The 25,599-nt window shown below is 41.3% G+C and overlaps 1 protein-coding gene across 10 annotated transcripts in view; it reads left to right on the top strand.

The window, feature by feature from the left end:
- The window catches only part of FOXP1 (forkhead box P1), a 685,031-nt gene that overhangs the window by 608,484 nt on the left and 50,948 nt on the right, over positions 1-25,599 (top strand). For all 10 annotated transcript variants that reach the window (XM_059390157.1, XM_059390158.1, XM_059390154.1 and 7 more), the window contains one exon: positions 18,091-18,195. In XM_059390157.1, coding sequence (XP_059246140.1) covers positions 18,091-18,195 — 105 coding nt within the window. The remainder of the gene's footprint in view (positions 1-18,090; positions 18,196-25,599) is intronic.

The raw sequence follows: 25,599 nt of genomic DNA, 5'->3' as shown, positions 1-25,599 counted from the left end.
CTCTCTCCAGAAGAATTGGATTATACTGGCCGGAGATGGGGTGCAGGAATGTTTATTTGTCACATATGCCCTATATTCTTGCTACTCAATGGCTACAGGCCAGCAGCTTTGGTACTACCTGGGAAGAGCTTCTTAGAAATTCAGGGTCTCTGGTCCCACCCCAGACCTGCTGAATCAGGGTCTTCATTTTAACCAGATCCCCAGGGCCTTCTCAAGTTTGAGAAGCAATGCTAGTGGCGCATTCAGTTCATCTGGGTTTTGACGGTTTTAGAAAGGGCCGACTTTTTCCCCTAACATTTGACTGTGATCCCAGATGTATTCATCGACAAAGCTCGTGGCTTGCCATTCTTGTGTGAGCCTGCGGAGTAGAGGTAGTATGGCTGGAGGGAATCAGTACCCGGCCTATGATGGTGATGGCAATGCAGCCAACATTTACTGAACTATTGCTTTGTGCTGGACACACGTGTCAAGGATTCAACATAAGCCTTGATACTAATTTTTCCATGCAATCCTAACAGTAGCCCTATGGGGTACTATCTTCTTGGCACAGATGGTGTATGGGGGCCCAAAACAATTTGACAAATTGCACAAGCCACACAACTAGTTAAGGACCAGGCAGGGACTGGAACCAGAGACTCCCTGACCCTCAAGTCCTTGTTGTGACTGTTAGAGTCTGATGGTCCCCAAGTGGGCTGTTCATCAGAACCACCGTGGCTTTACTGAGATGATAGTCTCCAGGGGTAAAGCTCAGAGATCAGGACGAGGCCATGATGTTCAAGTGTGGGAGCCTGCGGCCGGACCTGTCTGTTGAGCCAAATTTGAGGCTCCAGAGTTTCACAGCTAGCATTTCTCCTACCTTGCCTTATCTTCTTGCAAGGAGGCACATCTGGGGCCGGCCTCCGAGAGGGTAAAGAACAGGCTGGGCGTGGCCAGTCAGGTGTTGTCAAGGACCTGAAAGGGAATGAGCTATAGGCCATTGGAGAGGCCTGGAATACAGGTGCTTCTGAGCCCCAGAGCAGAGTCATGGCAGCGACACCTGTCCCGTGTCTTGAGGGTCAGGGAGTCTCTGGTTCCAGTCCCTGCCTGGTCCTTAACTAGTTGTGTGGCTTGTGCAATTTGTCAAATTGTTTTGGGCCCCCATACACCATCTGTGCCAAGAAGATAGTACCCCATAGGGTTACTGTTAGCCCTATGGGGCTAACAGTGGACAGGCTACTGTGTGGGCAGTAACCTGTAGGGCAGAAACATTTCTGCTTCGATCAGAAAGAGACACCAGGGTCTAGTCGACGTTTTGTAGCACAGACGTGCTGCTGGGTGTTTCACGACCGTCCTGCCCGGAAGAGCTGCGGTCCGGTAGTCTCATGGTTTAAAACCAGTTGTGTCTGGGTGTCGCAAGAGCGGGAAGAAAGGTTCTCTCGGGGCAGCAAGGCAGGGAGGAGCCTCGTGTCCTGTCATTCATGCGTAGGGTGGGGGAGGGGGAAAATCTTTAAAACATCGGCATGCCATGAGGGAGAGGTTTATGGATTTTCTTGACTGTTCACTCTGTACGGTGATTAAAAGAAAAGAAAAAAAAAACTCAGCCATTATTCTCTAACAGCTGTTGTATCTTATCTCAGTAAAGTGCCTTTTACCATAACACACCATCATTAGACTCTATAAATCTTTTTCTATTTATTGTGTTTAAACGATACATGCTTTCCAATAAAATGGTATCATTGGTCTAGGGAGATATAATTTCTCTTAATATATAAGTTTCTCCTAAATTGGGTTGCTTTTAATTTTGTTTGTGGGGATGTTATACAATATGGATCTCAACCATGGGCTGTTTGATGTCTCATGTGCCCGGTTTCCCCCGCAAAATAATCTCTGAGCCCTACCGCTTTCTCTCATCATGTAGGATAGACATGCTTTTCTGATGACTGGCTCCTGCTAATAGGGTTTTTTCCACCAAACCCCTTTTTGGGAACCCAACCATCTCACAGGTGTTTACCCTTCTGTAGTAGGGCCTGTGTCCCTTCCTCCCAAGTACACGTTAGCTTTCTTAACACTGGTCTTACCCCAAGGGTGTGAAGGAAGGCAAACAGCATAAGAAGAATGAGGACCCATTGGGGGTGGGCGCCCCGACAGCCTCCTCCCTTGTACTGGCTTTCACCCTTCACCTTGTGAAAGTGTCTTGCCGAAACGTATACTTTGCAACTTGGATTCGTGAACAGAAAGGTTTCCTTGAGTGGGCACTGGATCCGTCCAGAAGTGGAGAGGGAAGCCAGGGACCTCCAGCCAGCCACGCGGTTTGGAAAAGTCCGAGGGTTCTTCTGCTCTCCTTTCGGTGACAAATAGGAGTCTTGTGGTTTTCAGCCAGTGATGGGGCCACTTGAGAGGGGGAACCTGCGCAGAAGGCTTAGAGGAAAGTCACGTTCATCTTCACGATTTCCCGAGCCGCCTGCTGTGCCCCCGTGTCACCCAGGAACCCAGCTCTGCAGCCCTGGCCGACGAGCCCCCGCTCTGCTGCCTGGCTCGCCAGGGTAATGCAAATGAGCGTGTTACATATGTACGGCCGTCCTGAGCAGCTTTGTTCCACCCCCCGCTTTGTAATCAGTCCGGGCCTAAGTATATTATAAAGTATATTCTCCTCATTAAAACAATAGTGGAGGCTCACAAAGGGAAATTGTTAATATGTGTTCCAGCTTGTCATTTCTGCCTGTGTGAATAAAGAAGATAACCGTTCCTTGGGGAAACTATTTCGGGAACTGAGCAACAGATAGGCTAGCCAGAGAATTTTCTTCACTGTAATTTTCCTTTTTGTTTGTACTCAAAAATAACATCCTGATGGGCTCTTTGGTGCCTCTGCACAGACAGAGCACAATTGCCACAGCCCAGGTGGTGTTAATGTGGGACAATCCCCCGGGCACATGTCGCCCAGAGTTGTACAGCTTGTTCAGTGTCTCCGTCCATATGGCAGTCTGCACCATTCACTGAGAGGCGTCGGGGCTGTGCCTGGTGGGGACTGTGGTCAGTGTAGTGTGAAGAGAAGGCTCCCATTCCCAGCAGCCTCTGTGGTACAGTTTGTCTTATGGTAGATCTGAGTGACAGCGCGCCTACTCACCACACACACACACACACACACACACACACTCGACTAAGATTCCAGAAGAGCTTTGCTGGTTTCCCTCCCTATCCTCTCCCCACCTCCCCGACCCTCTTCATTTTCCCAAACACATGGTTAACTCGGCGGGTCTAGTTCAGGTGTGTGAAACATACCTGGTTTATAGAAAGTCGGTTAAAAGACACACACACACAAACTGCAAACTGGGTGGTGGTTCATGGATTAACTCAACTTCAAGAATGCATGCCCGTACTAGAGTCCTTCTATAAACTCCGTGGCTTTTGTTGTCTTTTTTTTTTTTTTTTTGCATTTTACATTGCAAAGAAGGTTTTCGTTGTACAGTTTGGATGGTTGTGCTAGGGATTTTGATTTTTATGTCTTAAAGTGAAAAGGGGGAAAAGGAAGAGAAAATGATTATCAGACTCAGAAATCTGAGAGTAAAACATTCCCCGGAGGCGTTAGAACTGAAAAGGGAGAACCAAGGAAACAGAGATTTCCCAGCGAGTAAGGTGAAAATAGGAACGCTTTAAAAGGCACTTTGGGAAATTTACCAGAAGGCAAAGCATTCTCCATTTATATACCTAAATGTTGTTCCACTTTTGTATAACTATTTGTATTCTTGTTTGGTAAACAAACAGACCCCATAGCAACTGTTCCTGATGATATTTATACTACCTGTAAGACTTGCCTAAACAAACAGACGTATTTTTATGACCTTCAAATTTCATTCCTTTTATAGTCTACAAGTAAGTCAGACTAATGGCAGGTTGACTCCTTCCTTCCTTCCTTCCTCCCTTCTTCCCTCCCTTCTTGTTTTAATACTTTGAAACCTGTCTTTGAGGGATCTCTTCTTTATGTATATTTTACATCTTGGCTATGAATGTTGAACTTGAAGGTATATTATGACAGAAGGAAAGAAAAACCTAAAGCGTTTGTGTAAATGATGTGGTATTTGCTTTCAAGAGGGGCCTTTGAGTCATCTGGTGGAATTTTAGGTTATATATCCGAAAGGCTGAAACTACTACTATAGACCTCAAAACTGGACAGAACCTCTAAGGCTATGTCTCTACCTTTTATATCTTGAACTGTTGATGGAAACGTTCTTGTACATGTGAACCCCGGTGTTCAACTTCCATTTTTCCGTATGAGTCATATTTATGACAAGAACAAGAAGTCTCGTGTTAAAGATCAGTGTGAGAAGTAAATGGCAGTTTACTTTAATTAGAAAAAAAAAAATGACACCAAGAGCTGGAATAATCCAGTGGTGTTTGAATAAATTAGAAGATTGTACAGGCAAAAATAAAAAGAAACTTAACAAGGATAAATGGGAAGTTGTCCAGAGTTCAACAAAAACGTGTTGGAGAGTGGGACAGAAGTCAGTGGATGGTATAGCATGCATGCGTTTGTTGAGCAGAATTTACCAAACCCCAACCACGTGCCAAGTGTCCTAGGCTCCGGGGCACACAGCTGTGAGCTTGACAAAGTCTGTCCTCATGGAGCTGACATTACAGTAGCAGGAGAACAAACAAATAATTACATAATAAAAAGGAAGAAGTTCTGAACAAAATAATAAAGCAGGGAAGGGAGAAGAGTGAGTCTGGCAAAGGCTCTGTGAGGAAGTGACCTTTGAACAGATGGAAAGAAGTGACAGAACAGCCCTCTAGGCTTAGGGTGCAGCAGAAGCACGGGCCTTGAGTCAGGGGCAGAAAGAACATGTTTTGCGGGACCATGGCCCGAACCTCATTTAGTGCGGGGGCGGCTGTGTTTAGTGGTGATAGGTGTGGACTCTGAAGCCGGACTGCCTGCATTCCAATCCAGGCTGCCCACTGAGGTGACTTAATGTTGGTGTGCTCAGTTGTCCATCTGTGAAATGGGCGTGGCACCAGGCTCTGGCACATAGGAGATGCTCAGTAAATATTAACAAGCGCTGTTAATTACGGTCAAAGTCATTTATTCATTCAAACAACATTTATCGAGCATTAATTATATCCTAACTATATAGGTTCAAGGACTTAATAGAGGACTACAACCTCGTTCTGCCCCTTTGGGAGCTCACAGTCTAATGAGAGAGACATACAGGGAAGGAGATGCTTGCAACACAGTGTAATAAAGGTAGTGATATGAATATATACAAAATGTGATACAGTGTCTGCTTTGTTTAAGATGAGCACTAGTGGAATGTCACAGTGTATGTATTTCCACTCCCCTCACTGTGCATCAGGTGAAACTTTTGAATACGGTAAGGTCCATGAAGGAAGGTTCACTATCTCTTGTTGATTGCTCCCTCCCAATCATCCGGCATAACCAGCCTGGTATGATAGGTGCAAAATTTCATCGCAGAGACAAGCTGAAATCTGCAGAAGAAGGTGAACTAAGGGAATAGTAAAGATTAAGAACCCACTGGGAGTAGTTCTATATTTGCTACCCTTTGGCCACAGATGCTGTAGGAGTACCTGGTTAGTCTTGTTGATACTTACAGAAATCTTACAGATACTTACAGAAAAAGCTGGGTTCCGCCTAAGAAAGCTCCTCAACCGTGAGCTCGCATCAGAATCATTGGGAGGACTGACTCTCCTGCAAACTGCCAGAGCCCAGTCCCAGTACTTCTGATTCAGTAACTTGGGGTAAGGACTAAGAAATTGCATCTCTGCCAGGTTCCCAGGGTCCATGCTTTGAGAACCACTGCTTTCGACCATCCTTATGCTGTGGCATTCTTCGCCTGCTACCATTCAAAGTGACAGAGAAGCGATGTGGAGAAGGGAAAATTCTTAAGACTATGACCCCTAATATAAACTGTTATGGAACAGAATTTTTAAAAATTCTTTAATATCAGCCGTTAAATCATCTGTAAGCACTCTTGTTTGTTTTTCTAATTTTTTTTTTATGCCTAAAGATGCTTTTTTGTGCTTCAGCCATCTGCCTGCTCTCATTCTCTTCCTTGTAGCCGTTGAGCTCCTACTGAAACTATAAGGCCCAGATCAGATATTACAGCATTTTCTGTCCCAGCCATCTGCTCAGTTCTCTTTCTCTACTGGTGGAGAATTGGGTACAACTCTTTCAGTGAGGAAGGGAACAGCCAGCAACCTCCGATTGTATGTGGTTATTCACGTTGTTGTTGCTGTTGTTATTGATTTTGAATATGCATCCCTACAAACTGTGTTTTTAATCAATTATTTACATCTAATATATTATCTATATTATAAAAATTAGAGGCTAAGGGTGAAAAGATATACCCATATACATGTGTATATTCTTACAAAAGCCCTAAAATAACAAAAGTTATCTTAACACACGCATACAGAAACTGTAATATTATCTTACCACTCACCCATGGGTCTTCTCATGAACCCCAACTTAGAGACTCCGATCTAGGAACCCAACACGATGCTTATCACAAGTTCAGTGTTCACTTAAACACTGTGCAGTTAAAGGCACAGAAGAGTTTAATCCAGTGAACATTAATGAAGCATCTTGTCCTACAGAGGAATAACAGTAATTCCATAACATATGGGATAGTTCTAAGGGAACATCAATGGAGAACCTCATGGTTCTCAGCTAGTTTGTATCCTTATGTCACTCGTCTCCTCATCTCCAGCTTGTGCATCTGGTCCTCACACTACACTTACGTGATTCTGCTGTTTCTGGAGTATAATTGCACTGGCTTCTGTTCTGGAGAATGGAACAATATTCTGGAGGAAGGACTATGAAGAATTAGTATTGAACTTTTATTTATGTTCTTTGGTTTTCTTGGGTACCGTTGGTGCCCCTAACATATGGGCACATTGCACATAGACCTCATGAGTCACCAATGCAAACACACTTGCATTGACATAATCAGAATGCCTGCCTAATGGTGTTAATAATTTTTGGATTAGTGGTCCCTATGTCTGTATTGACACAGTTGCTCACAGCCACTCTTTGGAAAGCATTCTGTTTTCTTAACGAGATCCCAATGTTAATGCTGCCAATGGTAAACTCTCATAAACTCAGGATGGCCCTTAGTGGCATAAGAAACAAAAGCTGGACGTCTGCCTTTTCCTTTTTTTTTTTTCCTTCCTTTTATTTATTCCTTCACTCATCACCATGTACACACAGACATTCTGCTTTTGTCATCACCCACTCGCTATTTGTGATCAGTTGCTCTCAGATTCTCAAGTTCTCATTCTCTGCTCTATTCTCCTGCTGGGGCACATACTCCTGGCATCTGGGAACCAAGATGGCACGTTTTGCCCAGTAAGAGAGATGGGGCAGGCAGTTGGGTGAAGTGGATGGTGAAGAAATGATGGTGAAGATGCTGATCTCATGCCACCCAACCCTGGGTTCTTATCATTGGTAGAGCAGCACTTACTAGTCACATCTGCAGCCTGCAGATGAGAGCCTCTGAAGTCCTTTGTGATATGTGTAAGTCCCAGAAGCAGTGGATGGAGTGCCCTCTGTGGGTTTTGTGTCCTCTAAGTCCAGGAAGACCCCCGAGGCTCTTCCTTCCGCATTGAAAATTCAATTAAAAGTGTGTCTTCAGTGACTTGCCGCTGGTTCATTGTTTACTGAGGAAGTTAAGCCAGCTAGAGACCGAATCTGCTTGTAGAATACATCATGCACTTTGGGTTTCCCAAACCTCAGCCATCTGGGTTGACGTCCCATGATTGTGAACTTCGCCATAGCTACTTATAGTATGATTTATATTATTCTCTTTAAATCAAGTCATTTTTTTAAAAATTAAAGTCAAATAGGCCTCATCCTAAGAAATGATACCGGTGAAATCAGAGGTTGGAGATACTCCATATGTTTTTAGCTAATATAAATTAAATCTGCCAGTTTTTTTGTTTTGTTTTGTTTTAAAACTCTGCATCCTTGCTCTAACGGACATTGTATGGCCCACCTTTGAGGGCATGCGTGTCCTGTTATTTTGGTCAGATTGCCTCTTCACTGAGGAGAGAGACCTTGATTGAATATGGTACTATACCAGGTGGATTGAAACCCTGTTTCAACTGTATGTTTACCCTGGTTTCCTGGGAAAGCCCAGAACTACCACTTATCTTCCTAAAAATTTAATTCAAGATCTTAGGTACACACATATCTTGTACTTCCAGGCTCCTAGGGTACGAACCAGACTTAGAGGATGCCTAAGGCAGATGTCGAGCTTGGGCACAGTGAAGTTCTGAGTTGTCAGGTTTACCGATTTATCTGTGTGTGCCAGGCTGTTCCTGATCCATGTAATACCCAGCAAACATCACTCTCAGATGAGATCACTCTCCATATTTGTGCTCATGTGAAATTGGTGTTTGGTCCACAGAAACAGGAAATGATCTTTTCGCTGTGTAAACCACCTCCAGTCTTACCTTTTCTATTACATTAAGTCTTAAAAAGCCTTTCCTATCATTCTTAGGTAACAGGGCCAGCTGGCTTTCTTTTTTCTTTTTCTTCTTCTTTTTTTTTAATGAGTTTGCAGCTATTACTTGGTGAGGTTGCCCAGGGCCGCCCCCTCCATATTTATCCATTTCTATCTTGTTATTCAACCCACAGTGAGTAGGGCACCCCCTGAGTGTCCCTTTAATAAAGCACATTTTTAGGTCAGATACAGAACAGGAAACTCTCAAGGCACTCAGCACTCAGGCTGTGGTCCGTAACCCACCACCACGGGCAACACACGTGAGCTTTGCGGACAAGCACAGTCTTGCAGCTCAACCTGCACTAAGTAGAACTAAGTAGAACCTGTACGTTAAAAAGATCTCCTGACAATTCATATCCAGAATAAAATTTGGGAAGCGTTACTCTGAGAGGAGCAGTGAGAGAGGAAAGTTGTGTTTGCATACCCTTGTATACAAATACCATCTTTTAAGCCTGGACAGTAATGGCTTTGCATCAGTCTCCCACCATGTCCCATTTTGGCCACACCTGCATGTACCTGTTCACTACTTATTACTGAATATTTTGATTAAAAGTGAGTGACTTAAATAGATTGCAAGAAAATATAACACTGAGAAGTCATGAATCTGATGTCTTAGTCAGATTTTTTTTCTAGTACACATGAACATGAATTTGTAACTACAAGGGTGAGGATATCTGTATATCACTCACACTCGCCCCACACACTGCTCTCATGGGCCATGCTGTGAGGGCCATTACAGAGAGGGAACCCTGTATCTCTTACAGGATACTCTGCAGTGCAAGGGGGGAGAACAAAACCAAAACCAAAACCCCTGGACCTAAGTTGTAAAAGCTTTTATTTCAGATCTCAAGTTAGTTAAGGTAACCCTCACATCCCAAGCCACAATATTGAGAGCAGATAATAACAATAATCTCTATCATTGTTTAAAAGCACAAATTTGGCTCTTAATAGACTAATTCACAGTCACTCCAATTGCAAGTTTTACTCATGAATATCATATCACAAGGGAATGTGAAATCCTCTAATTAAACATGATTTGAAAAGCAGCAGAAAATTGAGATGATGAGCGTTCTGGGGAAGGAAAGTCAAGGATTCACCACATGAGAGAGTGAAAGAGAGAATGTGTGTGTGTGTGTGTGTGTGCATGTGTGCACACATGTTTGTGTGTCCGTGTGTGTGTGTGTGTTCTGTTGGTGGAGACTTCATCTTCACTTACTTCAGGGTGGACTCATAGGCTTTCCTCAGACACTCTTGTCTTTGTGGAAGGTGATGGAACTGACAGCGAGCGTACGTTCAGATAACCGATGAATAAACACATAGGATGGCATACTTCTGTAATGAGTGAAAAACAAAATGAAGGCAGTCTGCTAGAAATGTGACACCTGAGCTGTCTCCCAGCTTTCAATGGGAAATGAGAAGCCAGTGGGGAAAGGTCATTTTTACAGAGCTCTCGGGAGAGAGGATGCCGTGCTCACATCCTCGTTTCCCGTGTTCCCACATATCATTTGTGCACTGGTAGGCAGGCATAAGACCTTTTCCTCCCGATACTGCAGGGTAACCCAGGAAGAAACTTGACCTGTCACTTTAGTTTCTGCAAGAAACTTTGACTTCCCGCTGGTTTTGTGGAGATATCTAATAGTAGGAAAGACGTCAGAAGAATAAACTCTAAAATGGAACATTGTGGTAGAGATTGAAGTCGTCATCTCTTTTGCTCTTGTTCCTCTGCATCGCTCTGTATCGTAAGGTCCACTCTGATAGAGTCCCAAAGCAACCTACCTTGTTTGGTGTCCCTGAAATGGACTTATGGCTTATATCATAAACAGATCCGTTAGTTTGTTAGTTTGAACATTTAAAACATCTGAAGTCACCATGTCTTCTGTTATCACTTCATCACTAGAAATCGAGTTCATACTCCTCTCTTTCAACCTGTGAGATCCCTGATCTGGTACTTACAGGGTCATCAAAAGTAGGATGTGGTAGCAAAGTAGAAGGCAGGGAAATCTAGGCTAAGAACTAAAAAGCGATGCCAGAGAAGGGGGAAAAGTGGGATCCTTTCTGTGTAAGTTGTCGTTAAAGAATTAAACGTATAAAAGAAGAAGCTGTAAAGTAGTGGCTTTCATTGATACTTGCGTAGTTATGGTCACAGTTTAGTGTAAAGCATTTTTTAGTAGGTGGTCCTGAAACTGTCAAAAGAACACCTTTCTGGAACCCTGAGGTCTGTGGTTGTCACAGGCTTTGGCAAGGAGTGAGCAGTCCCTTGCCACCCAGCCAAAACCATGGGCTGTGATGGATCTGAGAGGGGAAGATTATGTGACTGACTGCGTTAAGGGGTGGACATAAGGAATCACTTGCACATGGACGTGAAACCAAAGAATTGGAAAAAAGACCAGCGGGGAGAGACTTGAGCCATAGGGAGGCACTGAGGCAGTTTGGCAGAGAACTGGTCTTCATCATCAGTCTCTTGGTGCCTGTCTTAGGGTTAGCATTGTTTATGTTGGTTGGTTGAATGAAAGGCTGAATGGTGGGGGAAAAGGAGGGTGAACTATGGGCAAGAGAGAAACAAAACTGCATCTAGGCGGGAAAGCTATTAGTTGTGCTTTCTGGTATATTTGTAGGGGAATGGTTTGGAAGGGAACCGCTTCCTGCTTCACAGCAGCGGTAAGGACACCGTTAATCCTTATTGAAAGGCATAGACCTCCTTCATTCCTTTAACCAGTAATCACTGAACACCTCCTGCTTATTCATCTCGTCATTAACAAGATGTGTCATTTTTGTCCTGTGCAGAATCCATATGCAAAATGTAGCCCAAATCAATTTATGTTCATTGTTTATTGATTTTTTATTGATGTTTATTGATTTTTTTAAAAGATTTTATTTGAGAGAGAGTATGGGAAGGAAGAGGGTGAGATGGAGAAGCAGACTCCCTCATGGAGCTGAGAACCGGATGTGGGACTTGATCCCAAGACTCCAGGATCATGACCTGAACTGAAGGCAGTCGCTTAACCAACTGAGCCACCCAGATGCACTGTTCAGTTGATTTTTGGCAAAGGCACCAAGACAGTTCCTTTAGGATAGAACAGAATACTCTTTTTGTTAAATGCTGCTGGTGCAACATGCAAAATAATGAAGTTGGAACTCTTCCTCACGCCGTATACAAAAATGAGCTCAAAATGAATGTGAGAGCTAGCTCTCAGAAGAAAATACAGAAATAAATTTTCATTATGTTAGAGTAGCCAGTGATATGACATCAGAATCACATGGAACCACAGGAAAAATAGATACATTGGACTTTGTCAAAACTGGAGACTTGTGCTTCAGAGCACACCATCAAGAAACTGAAAAGACAATCTAAAAAATGGGAGTAAATATTTGTAGATCATACATCTGATAAGAAACTAACATGCAGGATAAGTTAAAACTTGCTGTTCAACAGTAAAAAAGATAGCCCAATTTTTAAAAAGTGGACAAAGAATTTGCATAGTCCTATCTCTAAAGAAAATATATACAGGGTTGGTAAGCACATGAAAAGATGCTCAACATCATTAAACATTAAATAATTATAAATAAGAAACACAAAAGGCACCACGTTTCATTTACCAAGGTGGCAAAAATAAAGACATATAGCATGTGCTATCAAGTATGTGGAGAAATCATAACCCTCAAACAATCCTGGTCAGAATTAAAGGTAGTATAGCTTCTTTCAGAACTCTTCTGACATTTCCTCAAAATGTTAACTGTAGACTTACCACATGACCTGCCAATTCTCCTCTTAGATATATACTCCAAAGAACTGAGAACATCAATTTAATCATGTACATGGACATGCACTCTGGTACCACCACTGTTCACAGTAGCCAGAATGTAGAAACAGCCCAGATGTCCATCAGTGAATGAATGGATTTAAAAAGGGGGGGGGGGGTCCTATACACCCAGTGGAATACTATTCAGCTGTAAAAAAAAAAAGAAAAGACATACTGATACGACCTACAGTGAGGATGAACCTCCAAAACGTTATTCTAAGTGGAAAAAGGCTAACACAAAGAAACACATCTTGCATGATGCTATTTATATGAAATGTCCAGAATAAGCATATGTCTAGAAATAGAAAGAAGGACTAGTGGTTAGAAGGAGCTGAAGGTTAGGAAGAGACGGGGAGTGACCATAAATGGGTAGGAGATTTCTTTTTGGTGTGATAGAAATGTTCTAAAATTATATGTGATGTGGTTACACAGCTTTAAACATATTCAAAACCATGGACTTATACATGTGAAAGAGTGAATCGTATGGTGTATGAATCTCTTAATAACACTTAAAAGGCAAAACCTATTCCACCTTTTTGAGTGATTGGAGAATGACCAACAGTCTTTCATAACTCAATTTGTGAAATAACATGCCAGTGAAATAACACACGATTTATAATTTGGGATTAATTCGGGGGAAGCATGGGGGAAAGTAGCTATAGACCTGGTGCACACAGATGGAGACTTTTGTTACTGATAAAATCAGGAATTTCCAGAGGAAAAAACCAGCACTCTTAGAAAGGCGAAAACACACATCTTGGGGGCGACTCCAAAGACAACCGTGAGAACTTGGGTCAGGCACAGGAAAAGCTAAGAGTGTGCCTTCAGAAGAAAGGAAAACTGTCTTTAACTTGGCAGGAAATGTCTTGGGGTACAGCATGGTGTCTGTTGACTTCATCTTCTTCAAAGATTATTCTCCTCTTGGTTACACCAGAGAAGATTAACTTTATAGGACGCTGGTATACTTTGACATAAGAAGAATAAATTTCCCTTCTGTTACCTTTTGGCACATCCCTAAAGGCAGTCAGAGTACAAATGTCTGTTCCGCTTTTCCGATGACACAGAAACACTCCCATTCAGAACTACAGCTGGTATACCACACAACATGACTAAAAGGCCAGAAGCAGGGCTCAGCCACACGCACCATGGGCTCTGCTGTGCCACTTTCAGGGCCAGGGGCGGTGTCAGTATGGAGTCCTGCATACCACTTGATTTTTTCATGTGTGCCTGTATGTGTTCATATTCGTACATATATAAGAAAAGAAATAACAACTGCACAGCAAAGCATTTCTGCAATGTACAACATAAAAACATCTAAAGTGATATGGTGAAAGTTGTTTCTTCATCACCCCTGACAATTATTATGGTTCCTTCTGTGTTTGTCCAGACATACTGTATCTGGGCACCATCACCAGCCTGTTCCTTTTCCTTCCATAGTCAAGCACTTTTTCCCAGACAACTTAGTGTATTTAAAAGTATCCAATTATAGTCACCAGCCATGCAGATCAGGGCGGCCAGAGCCAGTGGTCCTGCATTCTGAGATTCATTAGAGCCTTATTAAAAATGTCTGGATCTAACCATGGTTCAAAACCATGGACTTATACATGTGAAAGAGTGAATCGTATGGTGTATGAATCTCTCAATAACACTTAAAAGGCAAAACCTATTCCACCTTTTTGAGTGATTGGAGAATGACCAACAGTCTTTCATAACTCAATTTGTGAAATAACATGCCAGTGAAATAACACACGATTTATAATTTGGGGTTAATTCGGGGGAAGCATTATTAAAAATGCTTATTTAGCCTTATTAAAAATGTCTGGATCCCCGTGAAGCCCTGCTCACACCTAAGTTTACCAGGAGGTTTGGGTAGGAATGGAGTTGAATGGCCTTCATCTTCTAGAAAATTAGGAATGTGGGTAAAAAAAGCAAATATTTCAGAGCTTTGAGTCCTACACCTGCTCGTGGTCATCATTAATCAGCTTTGCTTGGAATACACCTTGGGTGGAATGCCAGTCTGGCTGTGAATTGCACCAAGCGCTCTTAGGTGGGAACACAGACCCGCCCTCGCTGTATACTTGAAGTGCCTTTTCCTTCAGGGCCTAAATAAACGCACCTGTGACATGCCCCAAATAAATGAAATTGAAGTATTCTATTAAACATGAAAAACAAGTAACAGTAGTGTCTATAGTTTCCATTTTTGTAAACTAGTAATACATTAGAAGAAAAATGTAGCACTGTAACATACCAGACATTAACAGTGTTACCCAAGGTGAGGTTATTAGGTGCAGGATGGGGGTGGGGTGGTGTGAGGAATGGACTTTCTTCAGTAGCCAGCTCAGAGTTATGTGAACTTACTAAAATAAGAGCATATCTTAATTTCATAATAAATACTGGTTTTTTTTTAAAGATTTATTTATTTATTTATTTGACAGAGAGAGAGATCACAAGTAGGCAGAGAGGCAGGCAGAGAAAGAGAGAGGAGGAAGCAGGCTCCCTGCTGAGCAGACAGCCCGATGCGGGACTCGATCCCAGGACCCTGAGATCATGACCTGAGCCGAAGGCAGCGGCTTAACCCACTGAGCCACCCAGGCGCCCATAAATACTGTTTTAATGTACACTTAAGCTTTCAGGTGGTCTGCTGAGTATGGGATGTATGTGTGTGGGAGGACTTTGTTTCTTTAGCTTTCAGTTGCCTTTCTAAGGCCTTAGTGAACTGTCCTCTGTTCTTGGAAATAAGTCTGTACCAAGTTGATCCAAAAAAAAAAAAAATTTTTTTTAGAGCAGAATGGTTTTTAGTCAAGCCACAGGGCCTTCACAAATAAGTTAACCAAAAAGCAGAGAGATTGGGGGCGGGGGGCGGGGAAAGGGATGGCAGAGTCCATGTTAAATCATGTATATTTTATGTTGAGTCTTAAATCCCTCTAGTGAACACATACTGTTTTCTTTCATACTTTTCAGAACACTCTGCAGTTGACAACACCACCAACAACAACAAAAAAATACAATTAGAATAACCATTTGCAGTTTTTAACTAGTGATATTAATATTGTATCCTAACTAGTTGAGGCATTTGGTTTCCAACTTAAGGGATCACACAAAGTATATATAATGTTTAAGAATGTACTGGGCACGGAGCATCTCTCGAGAGCTACTTGAGAGAATAGTCATAGTGAATTTTAAAAAGTAGTACTCATCTACAGATCCATCCTATTTCTCTGAATGTGTCTTGTAAAAATCAGTTATATGCTGGAAAGCTTCACCTGGTAAAATTTTATTTTTAATGTTATTCATAAACATATGAAATATGAAGGGACTCTCAGTGTCCAAAATGGGTAGTTAGACAAATTTTGGTATGTAACTAGGGCCATGATAGTTTATCGTGGGCTGCTAGCTTCAGTAAATAGTTTTGAAGACAGTTGGTAGCATGAGAAATTATGTATTTATTTATTTTTTAAAGATTATTTATTTATTTGATAGAGATCACAGTAGGCAGAGAGGCAGGCAGAGAGAGGAAGGGAAACAGACTCTCTGCTAAGCAGACGCCCAGATGCGGGGCTTGATCCCAGGATACTGGGATCATGACCTGAGCTGAAGGCAGAGGCTTTAACCCACTGAGCCACCCAGGTGCCCCGAGAAATTATTTAATAACAAAATTATGTTAAATATAAAAGGATGATATAAATCTTCACACCTTAATTTGTCAAAAGTGGGTATTGTGTATATATATATATATATATATATATATATATATATAAACGAGTTGGTAAAGAAAATAATGTTTTAGGGTGTTTTTTTTCCCTTTTTTCTAAGCTATTGGTAGGAATAGTTTTTAAATGATTTCCTTCCCATAGAATAGCTGAGAATTCGAGTCCTTAGAAGGATTCTCTGATTTCAGATATTGCCCATAATTTTTGAAATTCTGCTTTGGTACCATATCTGTTTATTCCAGTGTTACTGAGACATGAGGTATGTGTAAGTTGTGCAGCATAATGACGTGATTGACTTGATGTACTTGTGTCATAACCGTGAATCAAAAGAGTTTCGCTAGTGTCCATCATCTTATGTAATTGATTGTAGTCTTTAAAAAAATCCAAAGATAGGGGTGAGTGGGTAGCTCAGTGGGTTAAAGCCTCTGCCTTTGACTCTGGTCATGATCCTAGGGTGCTGGGATCAAGCCCCGCCTTGGGCTCTCCGCTCAGCGGAGAGCCTGCTTCCTCCTCTCTCTCTCTGCCTGCCTCTCTGCCTACTTGTGATCTCTGTCAAATAAATAAACACAAAATTTTTTTAAAAATCCAAAGATGAACTTGGGTTGGCAGTAATTCTTTTGGTCCAATGGACTTCCTCTGTCTTCACTGCTTAGAGAACATCCTTTTGTCATTGGGCTTTGTAAGTTCCACTACAGAGCCACCTTCATTCACTAGTCTTAGTCTTTTCTCTCATGAGGGACACCTTTATGAGTTAGACTTCTGTAATTTTCTTCTGGTTCCCAGATGTATTTTCTATTTTAAGGCAGAGAAGCTTGTCATTATTTTCAAGTGATATTAAATTTCCAGCATAATTATTTAAAAGCCAGAGAGACCTATTGATCCCTGATAAGGTGTAGTTCTGTGCGCACGTGTGTTTACTCCTACTGCTCCTTAGTTTAACTGTTCATAATATGCCCACCGTGGATTCATTATGTTATAAGTCAGGGACAAGTGGCATTTGTGTATGTCTGCTCTGTGAGTGTGAATCGATAGATGATAGATGAATGCACATCCTGGTGGTAATATAAAATAGAAGCCCTGCGTGTGTGTGTGTGTGTGTGTGTGTGGTCATGATTGAAGTTCAAAGTCATGGAGAGGCAGTGGAGTAAGTTGCAAGACAGCCCTTTCCTTGAAGGGAATGTGCTTGAGTACGAAACAGAACTGTGTTCGTTTTACACTTCTATTTGATGGAATCTAAGGTTATGGAAATGAGTATAAAAATAATTTGTCTGAAAGAAGTCTGGATGCAGAAATCTAATAGAGAAAATATTTGAGAATATGGTTCCTCAGCGAGTACAACAGATATACTTCCCCCAGCACCATATGGCGTGGATCAAAGCATCCCATGACTTGGATCCTTGTGGTCAAATCATTATGTATTGATTGGAACCCCACTGGAGGATTAACCCCTCGTGTTCATGCTAAGTTTTTTCTCACTCTTGGTGTCTGTAATTTTAGGGATATAATCTTTTTGCTGTTATTAGTGTCTTTTTAAAGCTAATCATTTGCTTGGATATATTTGTCTTTCTAAATTATTTTATTCTAAATTATTTAATTGCTCTATTCTTTGCTAGATAAAATTAATTTATGAAAAGATCATACAATTATGTGAAAGCAGTTTTCTGGTGGAAAGGAGGAAGAAAACGTATAATACTCTGGGTAGAAAACAGCAAGAGAATCTCAAAATCAAGTACAGATTTTTATCATTTTCATTATGTAGATTAAATGATAAATTCTAGCTTTTTAAAGAATCCTTCACAGTCTGAGTAGAGAGCTTTGCCTCTAACAAAAGCCTGTCAAACACTTTTCATATACGGTGGTTACATTTCTAACATTGGACTATTCACATCTTGGAATTTAACTCTTGCTTTCAAAGAACAATTCAGAATTAATTAGTAAATTCATGGGGAAAAAGAAACCCTCAATTCCTCCATGTCCACTTTCAGCCATGTGGGTTCCTCTTGCCTTTTAAGTCTGATGGGATGGTTCTTGGCAACATATTCATTCTCTTGTCCTTTTGTGTGTGTGTGTGTGTGTTTTTTTTTTCAGTTTGTCCCATGAGGAGCACCCCCATAGCCATCCTCTCTATGGACATGGTGTATGCAAGTGGCCAGGCTGTGAAGCAGTGTGCGAAGATTTCCAATCATTTCTAAAGTAAGAATGATTTTATATTGCTTTTTTCTTTTACATAGCCATCACCTCCCACTGTTCATGCTTTTCCTCATAAAATGCCTTTTTGATGGAGGGTTTCATACCACCATTTTGAGAATGGACTCTAAATCATAAGGTCTAGCACATTGTCATAGGAGCAGTTACAAAATCTGTGGAGGGTTGATTATAAAGGGCAAAGGAGGTATAACCAAGGACAGTTTTGATGGCTCTTCGTGAGAGTCTGTGTTTACCCGTTTTCTCAGAATGACAGTGATTAAATAAAAATTCTCCCAGTATTAAATTAGCAATAATTTATTTTTCACTTTTATTCATGTATCTGCATACTGAATCACTGACTTACTAACTCTGATTTTTTAGAACTGCTATCAGTGACTGGCTAGTTTTAGCTTGGTGATTGGTCCTCTTTGTTTTTCTGCAAATGACTTTATACACTTAAGAAATGGGTGCTGAGGAAATGCTACCCCCTTGCTTCTTACCTTTCCATTTTGGTGTTCCCTTTAGTTCAGATTCATGTCCTTATGGTGAGAATGCAGTAACTTAAATTTCTCCAGTTACAGTATGACTGAAAACTTGAGTTACTCCATTTGAATCTGTAACACTGTTAAAGTGTCTCTGGAAATAAATGATACATGAATCTTCTCCTAATTGAAATGAAAGGCTTCTGCACTACATCTTACTATTTCCCTTCCCTACAGTGACCTTGTCCTTTAATAAAATGTAGACTAAACTGCCCTGTGTTATGGACACCCTCATAGATTTATTGATAGTATCACTGAATCACTGACAGACCAAATATAATAATACATTGTGTTCAGCATATTTACCTATCATGCCATAATCCAGTATATGCACACGTATCAGTCCTCTATATCTGGCTTCATGATAGCTTACAAATTTGGTGTTTGGGGATCTTTCCTTCTGTCTTTTCTGTCTTATTCAAGCCTCTAAAACTAGAAGCAGGCAGATTTATGTGCAGTTTTCTGGTTTTGTGCAGTCTTTATATTATTAAAGCAATCTCTATATTATACTTTATGGACCTGGATACAAATATAGTAAACCTGCCATTGAAAGTACATCCAGTGTTATCTGAAGGGGGCTTTGGTGAATATCATTTTTTAATTAAGGAAGCCTGTGAATCTATTTCAGAGCTTCCCAGCTATAACATTTTACTTGAAAAGCGTGTGTGTATAGGGGGTCATTAGAAACTTAAGTACTTAAAAAATTTTTTTAAAAAGAGATGCCTGAAATTTGTTTTAAATATCAACAATCAAGATCAGTAAGCAAAAGCCCTTCACAGTTCTTATGATTCAAGTTACTGTTATTGGGCTGTGTTCTCTCATAAATCACTCATTATAAATCATTGTTTTGTTATTACCTAATTGTATTTAGATAATGAAAGAAAAAGACCTCAGCAGAAGCCACTTTCAAATTCTGACTTCACCTTCTGCACCAGTGCTAGCCCTGAGAAATGCATTGGTGCTAATTTCGCTCATCTGTAGAATGGCTGATAACCATCTGTAAATAAGATTTATTTTCATAAAGTCTCTAGAAATATACAATTGCTATGAATATTCTCAGTGTATCCATTTCTGAGTCACAAAAAAAGGGGCAGTTTTCCAATACGATCCATTTTAAAAATGTTGTTTATTACCAAAGTATTTCCACCCTCATCCTCAAATCAAAAGTCCATTTATTATGTAAACTGACAATTAGGTGATATCTATAAATAGAAAGAGATAGATATATAGATATATATAATCATATGTGTTTTATATATAATTTTATTATCTAATATATATTTATTACATGTAATATTACATATATAATTTTTTTTTCTTCTGTGCCTCCACCACGAGATAGTAAACTTTCAAACCACACCTCATGCTAAAGAAGAGAATCTAAAGATCATCAGAATTGGGACCTAGAGTAATTCCTTTTTTTTTTTTTAAACCCTTTTAAGGATAGTAGAAGAGCCTGGCTCTTTATAGGAAACCACCTCTCAATTATTTATTATGGTTTTGCACATGAAATGACATGTTTTCAGTTCGTATTTGCTCAGTGGAATTGGAATGCCCACTGCGAACCTGCACCTGTTGCTTGTTGATTTCCTGGGTTTAGTTGTGGACTTGTATTTGTTAGAAGACTTATGTTCGCATGCTACAGAAGCCTGACTTAAATTGGCTTAACCCCTCATCCTTTCCCCCCACTCAAAAAAATTGGGGGGGAATTTCCCCTAAAATAATTAGGGAATTATCATTCCCTAATGATAATGGACTCATTACTGGGACGTCCATGGCTGTATTCAGATCCTTCAGCGGTGTTACCGGAGAATTGGTTCTGTGTCTGTTAGCTCAGTTTTCATCTGTGCTGCCTTCGTTCTTAGGCTCGTTCCAAGTAGAGCTAAGGAGGACGATGCCATGCCATGAAGTTTATTCGTCTCAGAGCGCATCTCTTTTCTCTGCAGTTCCAGCAGCAGTCCTGAGCAGACTCTCACTGACCCAGATTGAGTCACGTGTTCCAGCTTCGAGCCCATCACAGTGATGTAGCCAGGCTCCCATCAGATGCACACCTCCAGAGCAGACAGGGAAGCGTTCACCCCCATGAACCACGTGGGGGCAAGGGAGGAGCGACTTGGTCCCTGAGTGCGAGAAAGGAGTATATAAACCAGCAAAGGGAGCTTAAATGCTGAAGAGGAAAACAAACAAACAAACAAAAAACTCTAGAACTCACTGTTCTCTTACTGCTTTCCCTCGTTCCACATCAGTTGGCCGCATATTCCTCTCGAGCATGGTTTTAGTTCTTGGAAATTCAGAGTTGTCTTCAGGTTTCCGTGTCTTGCTTAATGTAGTGGAAAATAAGTTCGTCTTCTCGCAGACTCACTTCTCCCCCATCTGTGTGCTGTCTAAAGCGTAATCACCCTGGCTTTAGTGACACCAACTTTGCTTTCCATTGAACTGTTCTGGAAGAGCTACTGTATTTCGTGTGGGTCAGACAGAAACCACGTGGCCTCTGATTCACGTTCCCGTGGAGTCACTGTTACTGGGAAGTGATGTTTTAAGCATTTCTTCTCCACCTGTGCAAGAGTGTAGATCCTGGAAGCACATCTTTCTTGGGTTCACTCTTCTTTTCCATTATCCCTCTCTAGAGGTGTTTTCTCATGGTTTCGGCAGGTTGATAACCAGCAGCATTTGGCTTCTCCAAGGCACTCTCAATAACAAAATGTAGCATTGCTCAGACCTTGACTTAGTTGTGGCTTTCTAGTTTTGTTTTGTTTTTTTCTCAACCTATCTTCTGGTCCCCTGATTCTATACTCCCCTAGTAAGTGTTTATAATTAAACATCTGTACAACAGGGACAGTTCCAAGTACTTCCCATATGCTGTGGACCCCTGCACAACATGGATTTGTTGCGGAGATCCACTTACATGCAAATTTTTCCCGCCAATAAATACGGTAGTTTTATAAATATATTTCCTTTCCTTATGATTTTCTTAGTATTTTCTGTTGTAGCTTACTTTATTGGAAGACACTATATAATACATATAATATATATAAATATGTGTTAATTGACTTTTTATGCTGTTGGTTAGGCCTCCTGTGAACAGTAGGATACTAGTAAAGTTTTGGGGGGAGTCAGAATTACACAGATTTTTGCTCACTGAGGGCATCAGTGTTCCTAACTCCCACCTTTTTCAAGGGGTCAACTGTATAACTCATTTAATCCTTACGCCACCCTGATAATTAAGGTTTTACTCTCAACCTACAGATAAGGAAACTGACACAGAGGGGTGAAGTGATTTTTCCCAGCGTCACACAGCTAATGAGAGGTGGAGTCAGGATCCAAACCCAAGCTGTCTGCCTTTGTAGTGCTTGCTCTTAACTGCTATGCAATACCGCCTGGTTTAGAAGCAGTGCAGTTTATTAACTGCATCCTTTCAACTTACGGCAATAGGTGTAGAAAAAGCTTTGAAGCAAAGGCAGATTGGGTGGTGAAGCCACTCTGTATTAGTGTGTTCAGTGAACTAGTTACACAGCATCTCTGAGCACCAGTATCCACCCACATAATTTGGGACAATAATCTTAGTACCCCACCTCTCAGGTTTGTTGGAATTAAGAGACACATCATGTAAAGTGCCTGACCAGGCACTCTTTAAAAATATATTAGTACTTCTTTTCTTATTTATTCACTTAAGTATATTTTTAAAGGAGGTATAATTTTTTTTAAGTATATTTTTAAAGGAGGAATAATTTTAGAAATCCAAATGTTTCTAGGGGCGCCTTGGTGGCTCGGGTTGTTAAGCGTCTGTCTTTGGCTCAGGTTGCGATCTCAGGATTCTGGGATCGAGCCCTGCGTGAGGGTCTCTGCTCAGCGGGGAGCCTGCCTCCCTGTGTCTTCCGCACCCCGCTCCCCGTCCCCGTACCACTCCACCTACTTGTGATCTCTCGCTCTGTCAAACAAATAAATAAAATCTTTAAAAATAAAAAAATAGAAATCCAAATATTTCTGACCATTCTAGGGAATGTATCATGACACTGCAGAGCATTAATCTGTCACGAGAGACTGATCTTTAATATTTTTTAACCATAAAGTTCTTGTTGAAAGTCCCACATAGTCAAATGTGATTGGGGGAGGGCAGGGGTACAGAATGGCAGGCTTTTTCTGTAAGGGATCAGACAGTAAGTATGCTGAGTTTCACAGCTCCTCACCTCTGCCATTGTAGGCATAAAAGCAGCCATAGGACCAGATGTAAGGAATGGGCGTTTAGATTGCTAACCTCTGTCTGACCTAGGGTAAAGGTTTTTGGTATCATAGCCTTCATAGCTGGTAAATCTTTCTGCATTTCTGTGGCCATTGCTGTTCTGGGTTATTCCAGTCTAGGTTTACAGAACCCTTAGGTTTATTCATATTCTGGGGAAACATCCACGTATGCCTTGCCCTGTTACTTCATTCACCAGCCACAGTTTTTATACTTAGATGGGCTTGGGTTTTTCCACCTGGTTTTTAGGGCTCAGTATGAAAGGGCAAAGTGACTTTGCTCTGTAACTGTTCCCTGACCTTCTTCTGCTCAGGCTCGTGAGATGTAACTTTTCAGAGTAGCCAAGATCAGTTATTCAGGATAAAAATCCCATCTGACAGTATAATGCCAGTGTTCACAGAGAGAGAGGTTACGGGAAGGGAGGGGAGACTCATGGGTCTAAAAATGAGACATATTCTTTTTTCCCTCCTGAGAGCAAAATATCATAACTGTTGGTAAATCAAAACCAGAGATTTGACACTTTTCTGTGATCATTCTGCAGTGTTTGTTCCCAAGGTGAGGTATACCACAGGGCCCTTGATTTCAAAGATAAATACTGAACAAATAACCATCCTGTTGTCTTTCCCCCACAGCCAACAGAGGCAGGCTTTATCAGAATCAGCAGATACCCAGTCTATTGTACTCATTTATTTCCCTGTTTCTTCTCAAAACAAGTTGCAGTTTTTGTGTTGATTTTTTTTTTTTAACCCCTCAGCCATGAGTTATCATGTGACTGTTGGATTTGTTACCGCTAACGGATACCAGCAGGTGCCCATGCTAATTTTAATGAACTCCTCCAGCCCTGCCTTGCTTGGAGTCCTCCGATAACGGCAACACAAAAACAAGCCCAATCCGATCCAGATAGGTGGAGCTCCCTGTGTTCCTCCATTCTCTCTACACTTGGATCAGGTGGTTTCTTTTCAAACCCGGTTGAAGACACAGCCATTCCCCGGGGAAAACACGGATTTATAATTCTTCCCCCTTTTCTTTTCAAAAAGGGCTCACACAGCTTGCTGAGAGAGTGGAGGAGCAGATTTGAAGGTTGAATCATGACCGCATTTCCCTGTTTCTAACTTCAAATGTAAAATCAGACCCAGACCCATAGTTTCACAAATACCAGGTAGTCTCACGTGCTGGGGAAGAATCTCTCTCTTTCCCCGAGTTTTTCTTCTAGATGGTCATTTGTGTCACATCTCGGAAGAGCGAAATGCACATCCTTGCTTGGTATCCATTTGAAAGGAATTCTTGTTTCTGTTTTGTTTTTATTTTGGAGCTGTTTGTCTTGGAGAAGAGCACCACATACAGCAAACCATTCCTTTGCACGTTGGACAGATGTATATTATTTATTAAAGCAAAAGAAATGTTCTATGTGCTCTAATAGGCCAGGAGAAGTAAAGGTGAAGGAAAATGCCCAGGGCCGGAACTTTGACCCTTTCATAAAAGGTCGACAACTGCAGACAGTTGAGGACATTTCATCGGCCGTTTGCTTTAAAAAAAAAAAAAAAAATTTTTTTTTTCTGTGAATTTTACTTCTCAAAACTGTGAAGAGTTTTATGTGAAAGAAACTACTAAGTGCACTCTGTAATGTTTTCACAAGTGTTTTTATCATGGTAACATCTTGTTTACTTTAGTTCCCGGCCTAAAACTACTTGGAACATGTTAAGAAAACATCTCGAGAAAGCCTCCACAAAGAGGCCTTTGTTTAACAACCACGGAGAGGCTGCAAGGATCACAAAGGTGTTAACTTTCCGCCCCTTAAGCACTTCCACATGAAGTTGCAGCAACCATGTTTGTGGTTTTGGAAAAACAAAGTGTATGTTAAAGAAACCAGGTATATGCTAATACATGTCAAGGAGGCCGGATATCATAAATTGTTTCAAACCATTTGTGGCTCTCGGTTTGCACGCCTGAAAGTTCTGCAGTGAAATTGCCTCCAGTTCACGCCAGGAGGCTTGAGCACATGTAGAGGGAGGAGCAGGCTCGAACGTGGGTGTCTGCAAATCTAAGCCCAGCCCCACCATTGAAATCTCCAGAATATGGAGAGGACGCTGGTCCCCTGCAGAACCCCCCCCCCCCCCCACCCAAGTGACAAGTGTTTGAGTATCACAAGGTGAGTTCAGGGGTTTTGGATGAATTTGACTTTTACCCTGATCGTGCATTTTTGCCTTGCTTTAGAAAAATTAAGAAGTGGTTGCTACCAGAACTCATCCCCTCCCCCTTAAAATGTCTGCCCTTTCACCTTTCCGAGGACCTTTCCAAGTACTCTAAGAGGTCAGAGTGGCCTAAATACCACAGTGCCCTCTAGTGATCTATAGAATACTGGATAGAAAAGTTTAGACAAATTTATCAAACAAAACAGGCCCCTTGCCACCACTTTGCTCAAAAAAAGAAAGAAGCAAATAGCCTTTGAACCCATCTTTTTCCAGCAAACAGACTTTAGTCAGAAATGCAAATGAAATTTAATCTTTCCTTTTAGACTTTGGAAGCTTTAGACAAGTTCTTTAATGTCTATCCTGCAGTTAATTCTGCATATAACTGAGTGTGTGTATACAGTACCTTGTACCACTCGAGATACATTGTTGTGTGTTCTTC

Source organism: Mustela nigripes, chromosome 2, assembly GCF_022355385.1.
Source record: "Mustela nigripes isolate SB6536 chromosome 2, MUSNIG.SB6536, whole genome shotgun sequence".
Classification (NCBI taxonomy): Eukaryota; Metazoa; Chordata; class Mammalia; order Carnivora; family Mustelidae; genus Mustela; species Mustela nigripes.
This window is presented reverse-complemented; position numbering and strand designations above follow the sequence as displayed.